The sequence below is a fragment of the Corythoichthys intestinalis genome, chromosome 22, assembly GCF_030265065.1.
Source record: "Corythoichthys intestinalis isolate RoL2023-P3 chromosome 22, ASM3026506v1, whole genome shotgun sequence".
Classification (NCBI taxonomy): Eukaryota; Metazoa; Chordata; class Actinopteri; order Syngnathiformes; family Syngnathidae; genus Corythoichthys; species Corythoichthys intestinalis.
In genome coordinates, this window is record NC_080416.1 from 24,651,588 (window position 1) to 24,669,274 (window position 17,687).

General features: G+C 38.4%; 1 protein-coding gene across 1 annotated transcript; it reads left to right on the forward strand.

The window, feature by feature from the left end:
* Positions 1-1,610: 1,610 nt before the first annotated feature.
* psmg2 (proteasome (prosome, macropain) assembly chaperone 2) lies at positions 1,611-15,417 on the forward strand. Its single transcript, XM_057827989.1, has 7 exons — positions 1,611-1,792; positions 2,423-2,594; positions 4,827-4,885; positions 4,964-5,082; positions 11,035-11,217; positions 11,286-11,406; positions 14,469-15,417. The coding sequence occupies exons 1-7, from the start codon at positions 1,736-1,738 to the stop codon at positions 14,544-14,546; spliced, it is 789 nt and encodes a 262-aa protein (XP_057683972.1). The 5' UTR covers positions 1,611-1,735; the 3' UTR covers positions 14,547-15,417.
* Positions 15,418-17,687: the final 2,270 nt, after the last annotated feature.

Sequence of the window (17,687 nt, forward strand, 5' to 3'; positions counted from 1 at the left end):
ATTAGCTGGAAGCTGATTCCATAAAACGGGCTTGGTGGCTAAAGGCTCTAGCTCCAACGGTACTTTTAGAAACCCTGGGAACTACCAGTAGACCTGCATTCTGAGAGCGGAGTGTTCTGTTGGGGCAGTATGGAACCAGAGCATCGGTGAGGTAAGATGGCCCTAACCCATTAACGGTCTTAAATGTAAGAAGGAGGATTTTAAATTTAATTCTAAACTCGACTGGAAGCCAGTGAAGGGCCTGGAGCCTGTTAAAAATATTTACATTCCTTTCAAAAAAAAAAAAAAAAAAAAAAACATATATATATATATATATGTGTGTGTGTGTGTGTGTGTATAGAAATATTATAATCCGTTAAAAATTGGAATCACTTTAAATATCAAAAAGTGTTCTATTTTATACGGATCCCCCCAGGTGCCAGGGTAGAAAAAATAAAAAAATCATAGCTAATCTGTACCCATAGATTACTAATATATACCCACAGTTTACTAAACTGTACCCACAGTTTACTAATCTGTACCCACAGATTAATAAACTGTACCCACAGTTTAGCAGTCTGTACCCACAGATTACTAAACTGTACCCACAGTTTAGTAATCTGTACCCACAGATTACTAAACTGTACCCACAGTTTACTAAACTTTACCTACAGTTTACTAATCTGTACCCACAGATTACTAAACTGTACCCACAGTTTACTAATCTGTACCCACAGATTACTAATCTGTACCCACAGTTTAGCAACGACCCGGAAACAGTAGTCACCAATGTTTGGCGGGGACTCCGAGTCCAAACGCCGAGGGACCGACCAAGCAAGCACCTGCACCTTTTGCCCTCGGCGAACAAAGGGGTTTTAAAAGGTAACTATTGCTAATGTGGCTACTAAAAATAGCTAACTGACAAATGAACACTACTTGAATTAAGCTCGCACGGACACGACAGCAGCACAGAAAATGTGCAAACAAAGCGCTTTGAGCGCCTTGAAAGGTGGAAAAGCGCTATATAAGTATAACACCATTTACCACAACATGCCATATTGATGGATGACACCTGAAAGACGCCTACCAAAGAAAACGTGCAATAGTTACCTTTTAAAACCCCTTTGTTCGCCGAGGGCAAATGGTGCAGTCGGTTGCTCGGTCGGTCCCTCGGCGTTTGGACTCGGAGTCCCCGCCAAACATTGGTGACTACTGTTTCCGGGTCGTTGCTAAACTGTGGGCACAGTTTAGTAATCTGTGGGTACAGATTAGTAAACTATGGGTACAGTTTAGTAAACTGTGGGTACAGATTAGTAAACTTTGGGTACAGTTTAGTAATCTGTGGGTACAGTTTAGTAAACTGTGGGTACAGTTTAGTAATATGTGGGTACAGATTGCTAAACTGTGTGTACAGTTTAGTAATATGTGGGTACAGTTTACTAATCTGTGGGTACAGTTTAGTAATCTGTGGGTACAGATGAGTAAACTGTGGGTACAGATTAGCTAGAATTTTTTTTATTTTTTCTATCCTGGCACTCCGTAATTTTACGATATACCACGTAAGATTGTCTTGAAACTCATATATGTCACACATTCAGGTCAGGCACAACGATGGCCACCAATGAGAATGAGTCATCGACGCCGGGTTGGAAGGACCCCAAAGCGCCTGACATGAAAACTGAAGGCACACTTTTGAATGCTTAGCTATTTTTAAATTAAAATTGTAAATAACATAACCAAAACACGCACACAAAACATGTTTATCGCTTCACAAAACACCACGCCTGCGTTTAAGGATTTGACGCTTATAATGGTAAGTTCGAGTCACGTCAACATGCTAATTACATAGCAAAACAAGCAATATGAACGTCTGTTGTCATACTGAATAGAAGAAAAATGAATTCAACTTATTTTTATGTAAAGCAATTCCATATTTCCAGACCAAAATGAAGTAAAACTACTTACGCTGATTATTTTTAACCGACAAACAGGGTGTTCCAAAACGTTTGACCCCATTTCGTAGGCCAATCATTTTGACAATTTTCGTTGGGATGACCTCAAATTTTCACAGTTTGTGTAGAAACGTTTCACGTTTTTGTGTGTAACGTTTGACATTTCTATCTTTTGAGGTTAAAAAATGCCGTTCACTTCTAAGTAAAAAGCCTTTTTAATAAGGCATTTTGCAGGCAGTGAACAATTGAACATTTATGAAAATCTCATAGAACCAACCAATATTTGTACTTTTCTTTGTAAATTTAACCAATGAAACTTATGTCCTTCAACATAAAGTGTATTTGGTTTCATTAAGATACATCAAGTAGTTTCCGAGATATGGGCATTTAGAATGGGGTCAACCATTTTGGAACACTCTGTATAACACGAATAATGAGATTGACTCACTCCATCTGCAAATAACGCGAATGTTCCTCTTCTACGATGTCAGCCAGCTGTGGCGGTGGGCAATGTCGGTCAGCTGGCAGTGGACCTACTCATTTCAACGCTCAACCTTCCCAGGGTGGGCTACCTGCACACCGACTGCCTCATCCCCATGGCAGGCAACAACCCGTACGCCACAAGCCAGGATGACGCAGGGGAGCTGCACACAGCAGCAGAAGGTGCAACCAACAATACCTAAAATCTCCAAAATCGATGATAAATGAACTGTACATAACAATTCAGGCAGTGTGATAACTTGACAGAAATTTTGCACTAAAATTCCAGGATGGAAAAGGTGGTTAATTTTGTTCAATGGACAGTGAAGGCCAAAAGTATTGGCACCTCTGCAAATCTGTCGGATAATGCTCAATTTCTCCCAGAAAATGATTGCAATTACAAATGCTTTGAGTAATATCTTAATTGATTTTGCTCTCCAAGAACAGTATAGTAGGGCAAATAAGTATTTAGTCAACCACTAAAAGTTCTCCCACTTGAAAATATTGGAGAGGCCTGTAATTGTCAACATGGGTAAACCTCAACCATGAGAGACAAAATGTGGGGGGAAAAAAAAACACAGAAAATCACATTGTTTGATTTTTAAAGAATTTATTTGCAAATCATGGTGGAAAATAAGTATTTAGTCAATACCAAAAGTTCATCTCAATACTTTGTTATGTACCCTTTGTTGGCAATAACGGAGGCCAAACATTTTCTGTAACTCTTCACAAGCTTTTCACACACTGTTGCTGGTATTTTGGCCCATTCCTCCATGCAGATCTCCTCTAAAGCAGTGGTGTTTTGGGGCTGTCGTTGAGCAACACGGACTTTCAACTCCCTCCACAGATTTTCTATAGGGTTGAGATCTGGAGACTGGCTAGGCCACTCCAGGACCTTGAAATGCTTCTTACAAAGCCACTCCTTATTTGCCCTGGCTGTGTGTTTGGATCATTGTCATGCTAAAAGACCCAGCCACGTCTCATCTTCAATGGCCTTGCTGATGGAAGGAGATTTTCACTCAAAATCTCTCGATAAATGGCCCCATTCATTCTTTCCATTACACAGATCAGTCATCCTGGTCCCTTTGCGGAAAAACAGCCCCAAAGCATGATGTTTCCACCCCCATGCTTCACAGTGCGTATGGTGTTCTCCGGATGAAATTCAGTATTCTTTCTCCTCCAAACACGAGAACCTGTGTTTCTATCCAAAAAGTATATTTTGGTTTTATCTGACCATAACACATTCTCCCAGTCCTCTTCTGGATCATCCAAATGCTTTCTACCGAACCGCATACGGGCCTGGACGTGTACTGGCTTCAGCAGGAGTGTGACTGACTGAGGTTGTGGACAGGTGTCTTTTATACCGATAATGAGTTAAAACAGGTGCCATTAATACAGGTAACGAGTGGAGCCTCGTTAGAGAAGTTAGACCTCTTTGACAGCCAGAAATCTTGCTTGTTTGTAGGTGACCAAATACTTATTTTCCACTCTAATTTGGAAGTAAATTCTTTAAAAATCAAACAATGTTATTCTCTATTTTTTTTCCCCACATTCTGTCTCTCATTGTTGAGGTTTACCCATGTTGAAAATTACAGGCCTCTCTAATCTTTTCAAGTAGGAGAACTTGCACAATTGGTGGTGGACTAAATACTTATTTGCCCCACTCTATGTAAAAAGTATTCCAAGAGTTTAAGAAGACACTCACCGAGTCACTGCACTAAATGCTGATGCTAATGCGAATGCTATGCTCACTGCTTTAAAAAGTAAGGTGGACAAATAAAATCAGACAACGATAATAGGGTTGTACCAATGCAGATTTTTTGTATACTTTCGAATCGGATTTTTTTCGAGATATTTTTTGTTGATACCGATCTGATATTGATGTTTTTTAGACCAGTAAAAAATAGCACAAATAATGTAACCAGTAAATGACATGTTTTTTGTTCTGAAGCGGGGTGCCCGAGTCCAGTCCTCGACAACCCCGATCCAGCTTGTTTTCCATGTTGCCCTCCTCCAACACACCTGAATCTAATAATCCGGATAATTCTCAGGCTCCTGCAGCGCTTGCTGATGAGCTGATCATTAGATTCAGGTGTGTTAAAGGAGGGAGACATGGAAAACAAGCTGGATAGGGGCTCTCGACGACCGGACTTGGGCACCCCTGTTCTAAAGTGATCCCTGCTGTCACCTCAGGAAAACCTCTGTTTAAATTTCATTACTTTCTAAAAGAGTAGTCCGTCACAGCGGTTTGATGTACTGCAGCCAAAAAGTTTGATGAATCAGGTCTGATCTTGTGACTAAATCCGATACTGTCTGATACTCCAAAAGTAGCAATATCAGGTGCCAATACCAATACTGAGTATTGGATCAGGACATCACTAATAATAAAGGTGTGTTTTCCTCCCTTGTCACCAGTCTATGCAGCACCTGAGCTCAAGATTGTAGTACTTCAGATTAGAGCACCAGTTGTAAAGGTACATGACCAATATTGCATTTCGATGCACAAATTTGATATTTTTTCTAACATGATTTTTTTCCTTCCCGACTCACAGACCAAATCCAAACGGTTCCGTCAGCTGCTGCTATCCTGGATCAAAAGCAACGGCTTCTCCCGGACACTGGTCCTCTCCAGCAGCCATGCCTATCACAGAGATGACCAGCAAATGCAAGGGTAATATTTTTTTTGCCAGAATTACCTGAAACATTGCTTGTAAAAGTCCAAGGTGGGTAGTAACGCGTTACATTTACTCCGTTACATTTACTTGAGTAACTTATTTTTAGAAAAATGTACTTCTAAGAGTTGTTATCTAAGCCATACCTTTTACTTGAGTAGATTCAGTGCTGTTTTTGGCAGCCCTTTTAATTTTCGTCTTAGTCTTTTGGACGAAAATACTTATTAGTCTTAGTCATGTTTTAGTTATTTCAAGATGTGTTGGTATTCGTCTAGTTTTAGTCAACAAAAACTCAGACAAATTTCATCTAGTTTTATTCGACAATTCTCAAACTGTTTTCGTCTATAAACTTCAAACGTTTTAGTCTATGAATAAATTAGAGCTGAAACGAGTACTCGAGCAACTCGAGTAACTCGAGTTTAAAAACTGATCCGAGTAATTTTATTCACCTCGAGTAATCGTTTATTTTGACAGCTCTAAGCATCACGTTTTGCTCGGACTACTTTTAATGCGGGACAACGCGCTGTCACGTGCGGAGAGGAAGAAGGGAAAAAAAAAAACTTACTGCAGCTGACAGCCGCCACAAACGACGCCGACGTTGCCAAATACTAGCCCGCACGATGCTAAGTTGGTAACAGCTAGCGTCTGATGCGTCTCATAAAGATCACATGTATGTTGAACTAGATGCGCATTGACAGACTCGGCCGCGTCTGGGCAGCGTTATCAAACAGCCGCCATCTTAAAGCAGTACAGCGCTAAGCGCTAATAAAGAGCGCTAAGCGCTAATATATAAGATTAACGTTACTGTCGCTACTAGCTCACGTAAAGTTAGCCCTGCGGAGGACTAGGTTTCAATTAATTATGACCACTGTCGTTGCGTGGCTAACGTGTCTTACATACAGGCTTTAACATAACATAGCATTGTGGAGTGATGAGGGTGTAAAATAAAAACTTAATCATGCTAACTATCAATTTTAGCTCAGTAGTCATTGCTGGATAAAACACCAAGTAGCACTGGTCCCTAATGTGCTCCAGTACAGCCTGTATCATACATTTATTTTAAACACTGCAAAAACTCAAAATCCTATCAGGACTTACAGTTTAGACTAACTTAAAACTTAACTAGAACTTAAAAATGGCTTGACACAAAGAGAAATTAAATTGAAACACGTGGGAAAAAATCCTAACTTTTAAGTGATGTGTGTTATCAAGCGTAACGGCATTTTTAGGTAAGATATATATATATATATATATATATATATATATATATATATATTTTTTTTTTAAATAAGATCTAAAAGCTTTTTGAGTGAAAGCAGTGAATTAGTCTTTTTTTTTTTTTTTTTTAATTCTAGCTACAATATAGATCGAAAATAAAGACATTGATTGACTGAAAATGGTTCAAGATTAGATGAAATGTCTTGTTTTCTCATGTATATTTATAATTGCTCTTCACCTAAAAATATATTTGTTTTATCCGATTACTCGATTAATCGATAGAATCTTCAGTCGATTACTCGATTACTAAAATATTCGATAGCTGCAGCCCTAGAATAAATAAATAAAAGGTTTCCAACAATTTCGAATGACCATTGACAGACAAGCACATACCGTATTGGCCCGAATATAAGACAGTGTTTTTTGCATTGAAATAAGACTGAAAAAGTGGGGGTCGTCTTATATTCGCGGTCCAGACATTATACCCATTCACGACTCTAGATGGCGCCAGATATCATTGAAGCGATGTTCTGTCATGACAGATCTCAGCTACTCTCAAGTTTAACCAGTTTGCAGTACAGTGATACCTCAGCACACGAACGCTTAAGCTCCCAAACTTTTCGCCTCAAGAACATTAAATTCGCGAGCATATAGTCTCTGCTGACGAACTACTTTTCGGCGGACGAACCAAACCACGCGGTCGAACAGCGCCACAATAAGCTGACGCACGCTCACGGCGTCCCAGTTCGTCCCCTCCCTTTTGTTGAGTGCGGACGTGGTTTGTGTTTGATAGACATTTTGGACCATATTGAGTGTACTTTTGCTATTATGGGACCGAAAAAGAGTTACCTACAGTCCTTATGGAAGGTGACTCGTGTTACCAATTCGCCCTCGACTGGTAATTGGCGGTGCTTTCAGCTTCCCACCGTCGTGAGAAGTGGACCGGCGAGTCACGTTGGCTTGTTGTCGTCGGTTGTCTTCGGTTCGCCCGATTTCCTCTCCAGAAAGGTGGCGGCGTGCATACAAACACCCAGAGGCGTCGGATGGCTTTTTGTGGGCACTTTTATTAACAACCAAAAGCATGTGGGGGGCACAGCAGTGGAGTCTACGCTAACTGCGCACTTTGCCGGTAACACTCTCCTTCCAAACAGTAACTCCCTCCCTCCTCCTCCCACTCCATTCCATCAAGCCATCAACTACCATCACAAAGGTAAATAAAACGACTTTATTATACAGTACAGTTTATTTCTTTAATTATAATACAATAGCACATTTATTATACATAAAATAAGGTATATTTTTGTGTAGTTTTAAGGCTTATTTAGTAGAAAATTATGTTTTATGGGGACCTGGGAACGGATTATTCTCATTTTAATGGTTTCTTATGGGAAATAAATATTCGGAAGACGAACTTTTCGCCTCACACACACTTTCTGGGAACCAATTATGTTCGTGAGCTGAGGTATCACTGTATTTTATTGCAATGTTTTTCCTTACTCAGATTATTTTCAAGACTACCATTACAGTTAGACTTCGCTTTGATGGTTAATGCAGTTATTGCAATTTTGTTGTCTAATCACAATAGATTGGTTTATTTACATTTCAAAAACCAGAAGCCATTCATTTACGAATGTGATTGCATTTTAGTTTACATATTTAAATGTTCAGATATTAAGATTTGAATGAGGCAAAATAACATGCTTTTTTTCCTCAAATATATTGTTATAATCATTCGTTTCAGATGTACTGTAATTATTTTCTGTATAAAAATCAATTTGGTGTTTAAAAAGTCTTATTTCAAACTTAAGTCTTGAGAAAGAGGGGGTCATATAAATAATCAGGGCAGTCATATATTCAGGCCAATACGGTAATTGTAGAGTCTACAAGGATATCAACATCTCCATGATGATCATACACACGCAGCAGGAAAACAGCACATTATTCGCAATAGTGTACCGCATGTAACACATCACCTTTGCTCATTAATATTTATGACGTTAGCAACTGTTGCTAGGGAGGTCAAACTCGCGTTTGTCCCCCATGCTAGATGCATGGAAATAGTGTACAAACGAGATGTTTACTGAGCTAAACCTACCAATTCTGTCCAAAAATGATGTCCCTGGTGCCAAATTCACTGGCAAAGATGTGGAAGAACATACAAATGTTTGGTTAGAGAGATGACTTGAGTGTCAAGGGCTGAAAAAGACGGGAAAAAGAGCCGACCTGATTCAGAGGTAGCTTCTTTATCGACACCTTTTTCTTGTGTGCATTGCCTAACGCCACTGACGATGACATTCTCCTCTTTCAACAAGCTATCCTTTACCACCAGATGCCCCTTCTTTCTTATATTTTATATCCTCTGGTTGTCTTATGTCTCTGAACGTTCTTGGGGTAATTTATATTGGGGTTTTTTGTGTAGCGATCGCAAATGCTACTCAGTGACAGCCAAGGAACACTTTTAATATTTTTATTAAAAACAAATATTAATTCTATTAATTTATTTACACTTTCCTCTTACAAAGGTTATTTCTTTACAACAGAAAAGGTAAAGCTGTTAAGTCTAGAGCCTAACTGTAGGCATGAACAGGCTTACTACAAAAGACCATGGCCAAACATGGCAAATTTATTTGAATATCCGTATTTTAGAAAAATAGGCCTACATGACCGTTGTGATATGTAAATGTCAGTCAAAGCAGCAGTATCACCTACAAGTAACTAGGTAGGAGGCCATATAATATATTTATCTACACACTCACACACACACAAATTCCTAATTACCAGTTCTCAACAACAACAAAAAACAAGATTGTTCATAAATATCACGATTGATATGTGAGTCAACGCACAAACGCTACGCTAAAAAAAAAAATATATATATAGGCTGATCAGGATTGTCATCTGTAGGACCATGGCCCCCAACAAAATGTTAACTGCATATGAAGGTGAATGGCTTCACCTTGCTGGCGTTAAACTTGTCTTTTGGACGTCTGCAAAAGTTGATCCATTGTCCACATTTTTTGTGGTTTTTGGCTCCGGGAAACATATGAAGAAAACATCCTTCATATGTGGACGGTCGTAATGTCTCGAGTCGTTTCTACAAGTTCCATAGCAGCAGTGTTTAATTGGGTTGTTCTTTTTTGAAAGATCACCGGCAGAAAACAAGCAGTTCTAGCCTGGGTTGTATGCGAGCGCGCTTCCATGTTGACTCCCTTTCGGTTTATGATGGTGACGTCAAGCAGCCTTGCGTTCTAAAAATAGCATTCGTGGGGTACACTATTAATTAAACTCATCTGGACGCCATGAACTGTATGTAAAAAGTATTCCAAGAGTTTAAGAAGACACCAAATCACTGCGCTAAATGCTGATGCTAATGCGAATGCGAATGCTATGCTCACGCTACAAGTTAGTTTGGTGTGTGATGATCACTCAGCACAGACCTATAAAGGCTAAAGCAATGTGGCATAGCCAAGAAAAGAAAAGAAAACTTACCAAGCAGCACCTGACACATTTGTTTCACAAAAAGAGCCCAAGAAAAGAAAAGAAAACTTACCAAGCAGCACCTGACACATTTGTTTCACAAAAAGAGCCTGGAATGGGCATACGCTTACTTACTGGCCAGTGAGTGTGGGTTAGGGGGAGGCACAGCACATCACATATGTGACACCGCCAAACACTGATAAGATGCGTGCAAACTACACCAACGATAAGAAAATATAACACATTGTGAACTTATGACAGAAACTATGGTGAATTTTCATCTCATTCTCATCTCGTCTGACGACAACTGGCATCCATCTCGTTGTGTTTCAGTCTCCCAAGACACGTTTTTAGATCATCGTTGTGACATCAGCGTCATGAAAAAAATGTTTGTTTGACTAAATATTTTAATCAACACTGAGTAGATTTGTGAGGAAGAAACATTGTCTGCTACTTTTGGCTACACAAGTCGTTACATTTTCCGTCTTTATTCTACAAATAAGATTTTACTTTTTTGCCAGAGATGCCAACATTGACTCTACCAGTTTCACTAATGAGACATCGCAACAATAATCACATGATTATACCAATCAATACTCAAGCTTACTTAAGCTTTGATCGCGTCAGCCTGTTCAATCACGTGGTTTATTTAAAGCGTAATCATTTAAGTATTTAACATAGAGCGCTGCCGTCAGCATGACTCGAAAGCTCAGATTTGAACCTTTCTCCCAGTTTTCTTTGGCACCGATTGCCCACAGAAAACCAGAAATATTATCTTTTTAATTTTATAATGGAGTATATAATGGATGGAAATGTTTTCTCCACTAGAGGGCACTCATGCTCTTTGGACAAACGATGCCTCATTTCTGTAGATTTTTTTTTTCTCACCGGAATTCAATGATTTATTTTTTTTCTTATTTCTTTGGCATAATGTGGTGATGTAATAGGTTATAGTGCAGTATAATAATAACTGTTCATATAGATAACTGTGCCGAGAAAAAAAAAAACATTGTTAAAAAAAAAAATCAAAAATAAGCAGTCACTTAAAATGTTACTCATTACTGTACTTGATTATTCTTTTCACCAAATACGTTTTTGCTTGTACTTGAGTAAATTTTTTGGATGAATACTTTTACTTTTACTTCAGTAAAATTATTTTGAAGTAACGCTACTTTTACTTGAGTAATTTTTTGTGGCTACTTTACCCACCTCTGGTAAAAGTACAAGATTTATGATGTGTGCACATGTCTTTTTAGCACTCCGTTAAGGTACTTGGTGACGCCAAGCCTCCTGAAAATCTGTGGCGATGCCTTCAAGGAGCTGGGCTGGAAGGAAATGGAAAGGGTGCCTGTTTGCCCCGGACGTTTAGAACGTGGCACACAAGAGCCGAGACTCTACGTCCCTGGTGGAGGTATCACTAAAAGCCTCTACATGGACAGGTAGGGGTTAATTTTCGCAGATGGTATTCAAAAGGAACACGGGCATTAAAATTGCGGGGCTGTTGAAGTTGCGACGAGGATGTGCCGCTGGCAGTGCTGCTCGCATTCTGCTCGGAGGGCGATAACGTGCCGGACGCCTTGGCGCTGGTCAGTCACTTGGATGATTGGCTCCACCTGCTGGACAACACTGTAAGTCAGTTATTGCCAAAATATCCTGGTTATTTAATTGAAGTATCATGTTTTTTTTTTTTATCTCCAATGGTATGAAAAAGTATCTGAACCCTATGGAATTTCTCGCATTTCTGCATAAAATAGCCATAAAATGTGATCTGATCTTTGTCAAAATCACACAGATGAAAAAACAGCGTCTGCTTTAAGTAAAACCACCCAAACATTTATAGGTTTTCATATTTTAATGAGGAAAGCATGCGAACAATGATGGAAGGGGGAAAAATAAGTGAACCTTCATATTTAATATTTTAGCCTCAGGTTTTTCTGCAAAACATCCGGATAAACTTTTGAAGTCATTCTTCCATTAATGACTGCAAGTTTTCCAGGCCCTGAGGTAGCAAAAACAGCCCCAAATCATGATGCTCCCTCCACCATGCTTCACGGTAGGGATGAGGTGTTGATGTTGGTGAGCTGTTCCTTTTTTCTTCCACACATGACGTTGTGTGTTGCTTCCAAAAAATTCAACTTTGTTTTGATCAGTCCACACAATATTTTGCCAAAACTTCTGTAGAGTGTCCAAGTGCCTTTTTGCAAACAAACGAGCAACAATGTTTTTTTTAGAGAGCAGCAGCTTCCTCCGTGGAGTCGTCCTATTTACACCATTCTTGGCCATAGTTTATATATAGTTCATGTGTGCAGAGATATTGGACTGTGCCAGTGATTTCTGTAAATCTTTAGCTCAACACTCTAGAGTTCTTTTTTAACTCTCTAAGCATTCTGCACTGAACTCTTGGCATCATCTTTGGTGGATGGCCACTCCTTGGGAGAGAAGCAACAGTGCCAAACTCTCTCCATTTGTTGGCAACTTTTCTGACTGTTGATTGATGAACAGCCAGACTTTTGGAGATAGTTTTGCACCCTTTACTAGCTTTATACAAGTCAACAATCCTTGATCGCAGGTCTTCAGACAGCTTTTTTTACCGAGCCATGATGCACATCAGACAATACTTCTCATCAAGACATTTCTTACCAGGTGTGTGTTTTATAGTGGGCAGGGCAGCTTTAAACCACTCATCAGTGATTGGGCACACACCTGGCTTAAAATGTTTTGTAAGAAATAGTTTCAATTGCTCTTTAAGTCTCCTTAGGTAATGGGTTCACTGACTTATTTTTCCCCCTTCTGTCATTGTTTGCATGCAATCCTCATTAAAATATGAAAACCTATAAGTATTTGGGTGGTTTTAGTTAAAGCAGACACTGTATTTTCATCTGTGTGATTCTGACAAAAATCAGATCACATTTAATGGTGAATTTAAGCAGAAATGGGAGAAATTCCAAAAGGGTCAGATACTTTTTCATACCACTGTATGTTGGTGTGGCAGGGAGAACAATTACTCTTCCACTAGATGGCAGAAATTACGCACTGCATTTATTGAGTGTAACACACTCACGTGCTTGAAAATTGAAGCATATCAGCTGCTTAGTCATTTTTATTTCATTCGTGTTTTTTTTTTTTTTTTAATTAAAAAAACTTTTTTTTAAATTTTTTTTTTAGGAATAGATGTTTTTTTTTTCATTGCGCTCCCGTTGACGGCAATCGACATCAAGTCCAAATTGACTGGGAGGGGTGAATGAGCGAACATTCACATGTTACAGGATTGGACGTCTAGTGCCGTTAATTGCAGTGAAACATGAACACTCAATACCAGACCTCCCAGTTCATACGGCGTTGATTCAGTACGATCGCTTCCTGACTCTCCCAGTTAAAATGGATTGGACATCTATTAGGAGTGGGAACCTCTGGGTACCTTACGAATACGGTTTGCGATACAAGGCTAACGATAACAATCTCACAATATGGCGATGAAACAAACATGGGTCAGGGAATAATTCTACAATATTTTACTATACAAGTCATAAAAAAGAAAAACAAGCTCATTCTTCTTCTCTGAATTGAGTTTATCACTAGTAGACGTCCAATTCATTTGAACTGGGAGGGTGGCAGCGAATGAACAAATGGATTGGACGATTATGGCAGTCAATGGCAACCAATGTATTTAATTTTGTAGCATGTCAGGTCATTCGCTGTTGATTTTGAGGCATTTCTGGGTCAATTCCTGTTGATTTTGTGTTACAGAGCTGGAAGTGACCTGTGAATCTCCCTAAATGAATAGGCAGTGACTCAAACTCAACAGGAAGTGACCTGTAAAAACCCTAAAATAAACAGAAAGTGACCCGTAAATGCTCCCAAAATCGGGAAGACTGGCTCTGAATGCTCTGGTTTCGAATGAACAATTGTTCATTAGGCCCTCTAGGTCTAAATGGACTGGGCCTCTAGCGCCTTCAATGGCATTGACACTATTCTAGTGGAAGATTTTGGTTGCAACTTATTGACACCTTTGTAAAACGATATATCGATTCTTGGCAGGAGCATATCGATAACCTTTAAGGATACAAAGTATCACGATATATCACCATTTTGATATTTTGTTACATCCCAAACGTCAGAGTTGAGCTATGTGAGGGTACAAGAGATTTATTAAAGATAAAAATAAAATTCCCAAAGCAAAATACACACAGGCCACCCACACTTGTTTGAATTTATGTCCTTATTTTTCAATGTAATATAGAATTGGTTTTAATTTTTGGGAGTTTTTAAAAAATATGTATTTTAGAGTTGTTTTGTATTACTCATGATTTTTTTTCATTCATATTTATTACTATTTAATCATATTTCTCCCCCCAAAATGGAACATTGACTTAATTCATTTTATTTCAAATTATTTATTTTTAATGCCCTTCACGAAACATGTGGGCAACATGTTTCGTGAAGGGCATTAAAAATAAATAAATAAACAAATATTGTCCTGTTGGCCTCAAGTTGGAGGCCCCTGCTTTACAGTATATGAATGTGATAAAAATAGTTGAGAAAAAAAACAGTTGGTGCACAAAAGCGTTAAACTCGGTCCTGCCATTGATGGCGATAAATGTGCAATACAATTAAACTGTAAGGGGCTGGCAGCGATTTCCGTCAACGGGAGTAAATGAGTTAACAGCCACTTTTTTATCCTTTCTTTCAGAACCGAGAGGCCAAATGGAAGATACCAACTTCCTGGCGTCTACTGTTTGGAAGCGGCATCCCTCCTGCCATCTTCTGAATCACTCTTTTTGTAACTTTGTTTTTTATGTCAATAAAAATCCACCAAGAGCCAAAGTGAACGTTTTTCTTGCTCGACTCGGTCCCTGACTAACTGAAAGCGCTTGGCCCGCTGCCACGCTGTGTTTCCCAGCAGTCCCGCCCACGCCGTGTCCGTAACTCGACTCTGAAACAAATATGTTCAACGGCCCCCTCACGTCTCACGCTTAGAATAGCTTAATTGTAAAGGAAGCACGTTTGAGAGCGTGCACGTTTTAGAAACTAGTGCTTTATTTTTAGGTAGTTACAAATGTTCAACCCTTTACGGGGCAAGTGACTATTTTTGAAAAATTCAAAAGTCACGGACCCCATAAAGGCTGGCGTCCACCTGCGTCATGGTCAGAGGTGGGTGGATTAGCCAAATATTTTACTAAGAGAAGTTACAGGGTTTGTGCAAGTCATTAAATTGATTTTGTCGAAATTCAGGCCTTAAAAAGCAAACTATATACAGTGGTACCTCTAACCTCTCGCCCCAATACATTCCAGGCCCCACAAAATTCAGACATGTCTTTTATAATGCATAAAAATGCATCAAAACATGGAACAAATATATGTTAATTAGATTAATGCACAATAAACTTCAGAAAATCAGAGTTGTGAAAAAAAGCTCTTTGTCTGTGATTCCAATCGGTCAGCTTTGACGGCCTCACCAACAATGCAGGCCCCCTATTTATCGGCCCCGTGTCCTGTCAATACATTATGAAGTCTATGCCTATTGACTGTACTGAAGCTTTTGTTGTTTTTGGGAGCCAGGAGCACTGTGTGAGCCATATGTGACATGGCAGTGTATTATTGGTACTCTGTACTTGCACTTGATCCAAAAAAACCTGATGTTTGCACTAGTTTGATTTCAACAATAAATATCATGGTGCAATATAGGGGCTTTTTCCATAATTTCAGGTTTCCTTATAATGTTTAACCCTTAAAGACCTGCAACATGAAGCAATTATCTGAGAATCCCAAAATTTGAAAAATAAGGTCCTAATGAAACCTTTTTTTCAAAATTGTAAAAAGAAATGTCAAAATGAATATGTGTAATAAGCGCTCTAATATCTATAACCCTAGCTGAATCCTGTTTTTTTTTTCTCATGGAACTTACAGATGCATGTGTTGACTTGCATCCATTTTTTCCCCCAAAAAGAAGTGTCAAAATTCTGAATTACTCTCAAAATCATGAAATTTTAGGTGTATCAAATGTGATGCATTTGGAAATAAAGGGTTGATGATAATAATGTTTATTGGAAAACCTTGAGGTTGTTACATTTATCATTATTTAAGTATCCAGTGGGGCATAACAATACAGTTAGCCATAAAATGTAAAGTCCACAACCGCATATATTGGTATCAAGTTTAGTGTTGCAACGATTAATCGATTAACTCGAGTATTCGATTAGAAAAAAATGTTCGAATTAAATTTTGTGGCTTCGAGTATTCATTTAATTAAAGTGGCATTGTAATGGTTAATTTTGAAAGTGTTTGCATTTCTTTTTATTCATTAGGGTGGATACACTGCCCTCTGATCTGCCTTATTTCACATGGCTGAATCCAGCTGCTCCCTGTTAAGACCAACGTAAGCTAAGTTTTGTTTGAGTTAATGTTTTTAATGCATTTGTAATTTAGTTTATTGCCTGAAAAACTTGTGAAGAACATTGTTAAAAAAAAAAAAAAAAAAAGGCATTTTATAGCATTCAAGCTAGCAGACATTTGCTATGTAAGTTAGCCAATTGTTCTTTTGTTCTACTTAGAGCCTTATTTATTAATTTTTCATACCGTTTGAGGCTCAGCTCAGGTATTTTAATTGTTTATGTTCCTTATCCGATTACTCGATTATTCGAACTAAGTAGTTCATCGATTAATCGACTACTAAAATAATCGATAGAGGCAGCCCTAAACAAGTTTGATATCTGTATCGGATATTTGGAGTTGGACAATATCGGGATATTGGTTATCGGTTAAAAAGTCTTTATTGGACAACTCACAATTTGTGTGTGTGGAACTATCTGCAGTTGGGCATGGGCTGTAAATTGGTTTAAAGTGGCATTTAAAAAAGCATTAAATGAGATTTGCTCACGCGTGTAAAAACTGTGTCATATTGCTCAATTAAAAGTAGTCATCTAAACATTTACTCAAGTATTGTAGGACTTCCAACTGCAAGCTTGTGTCTGGTCACGTGACTTTACTGTTATGCCCGATTGGTATAAGGGAGTGTAATTATTGTGACATCTTATTGTTGAAACTGGTAGCGCCACTATGGGCATATCAGGCAAAAAAAAAAAAGTCAAATCTAATATGTAGAATAAAGAGGAAAAATGTAACGACTCCAGTAGTATAGCTCTAAGTAGCGGAGTAAGAGTAGCATTTCTTCTTTACAAATCCACTCAAGTATAGCGTGTTCAAACTACTGTCCGTACAGTGATTTTTTCCTCAAAAAGTTACTCAAGTAAATGAAACGCATTATTACCTGCCTCTGGATTTGGCCTACACGACCTGAAATGTGCTGTCCACATATGTGCAGTGGTCTCAACAAACCTTACCTAAAGTGATGTCACAAAATACCAGATTGAGTGTATCTTCAATATTTCTGGGTGATTGCGTGCAGTGCTCCATAATCCAATAAAAGCCATTTAAATTAAAAAATTAGAAGTTAACATGAATACTTTTATGCTTTACCATTCGGAATTTATCTGAAATTCACCTTGGAATTTTTGCTATAAGCCAATGCTAGTAGAGTTATCTGCCTGTGTGTATAACAGACTAATTTTTGTTATAATTTTAGAATAATGATAGAATAGTTGAATAATAGGGATAGAATCATGCAAAGTAATCGTGACAAAGGATTTCTTGTGTTATCATTTTAGCTCAAAGACTTGTCGTCACAATTGTTCTCTTTTATTAAAATATGTTGTTAGAAACACATATATTATTGCCATCGATTTAAAAATCTACAGTATATTTAGTACGTTTTGACCGGGCGCCATGTTTTACGCGTTTTTCCCCCTTCTGTCATTGTTTACATACTATCATCATTAAAATATGAAAACCTATAAATGTTTGGGTGTTTTTAGTTAAAGCAGAGTTTTTTTCATCTGTGTGATTTTGACAA

Bases quoted from the DNA above. Each gene is read 5' to 3' on its own strand.
- psmg2 (XM_057827989.1), top strand. From the start codon at position 1,736: ATGTTTATCGCTTCACAAAACACCACGCCTGCGTTTAAGGATTTGACG. The intron at 1,793-2,422 runs GTAAGTTCGAGT...CTACGATGTCAG, and splicing joins AGGATTTGACGCTTATAATG to CCAGCTGTGGCGGTGGGCAA. The intron at 11,218-11,285 runs GTAGGGGTTAAT...GGGCTGTTGAAG, and splicing joins AAAAGCCTCTACATGGACAG to TTGCGACGAGGATGTGCCGC.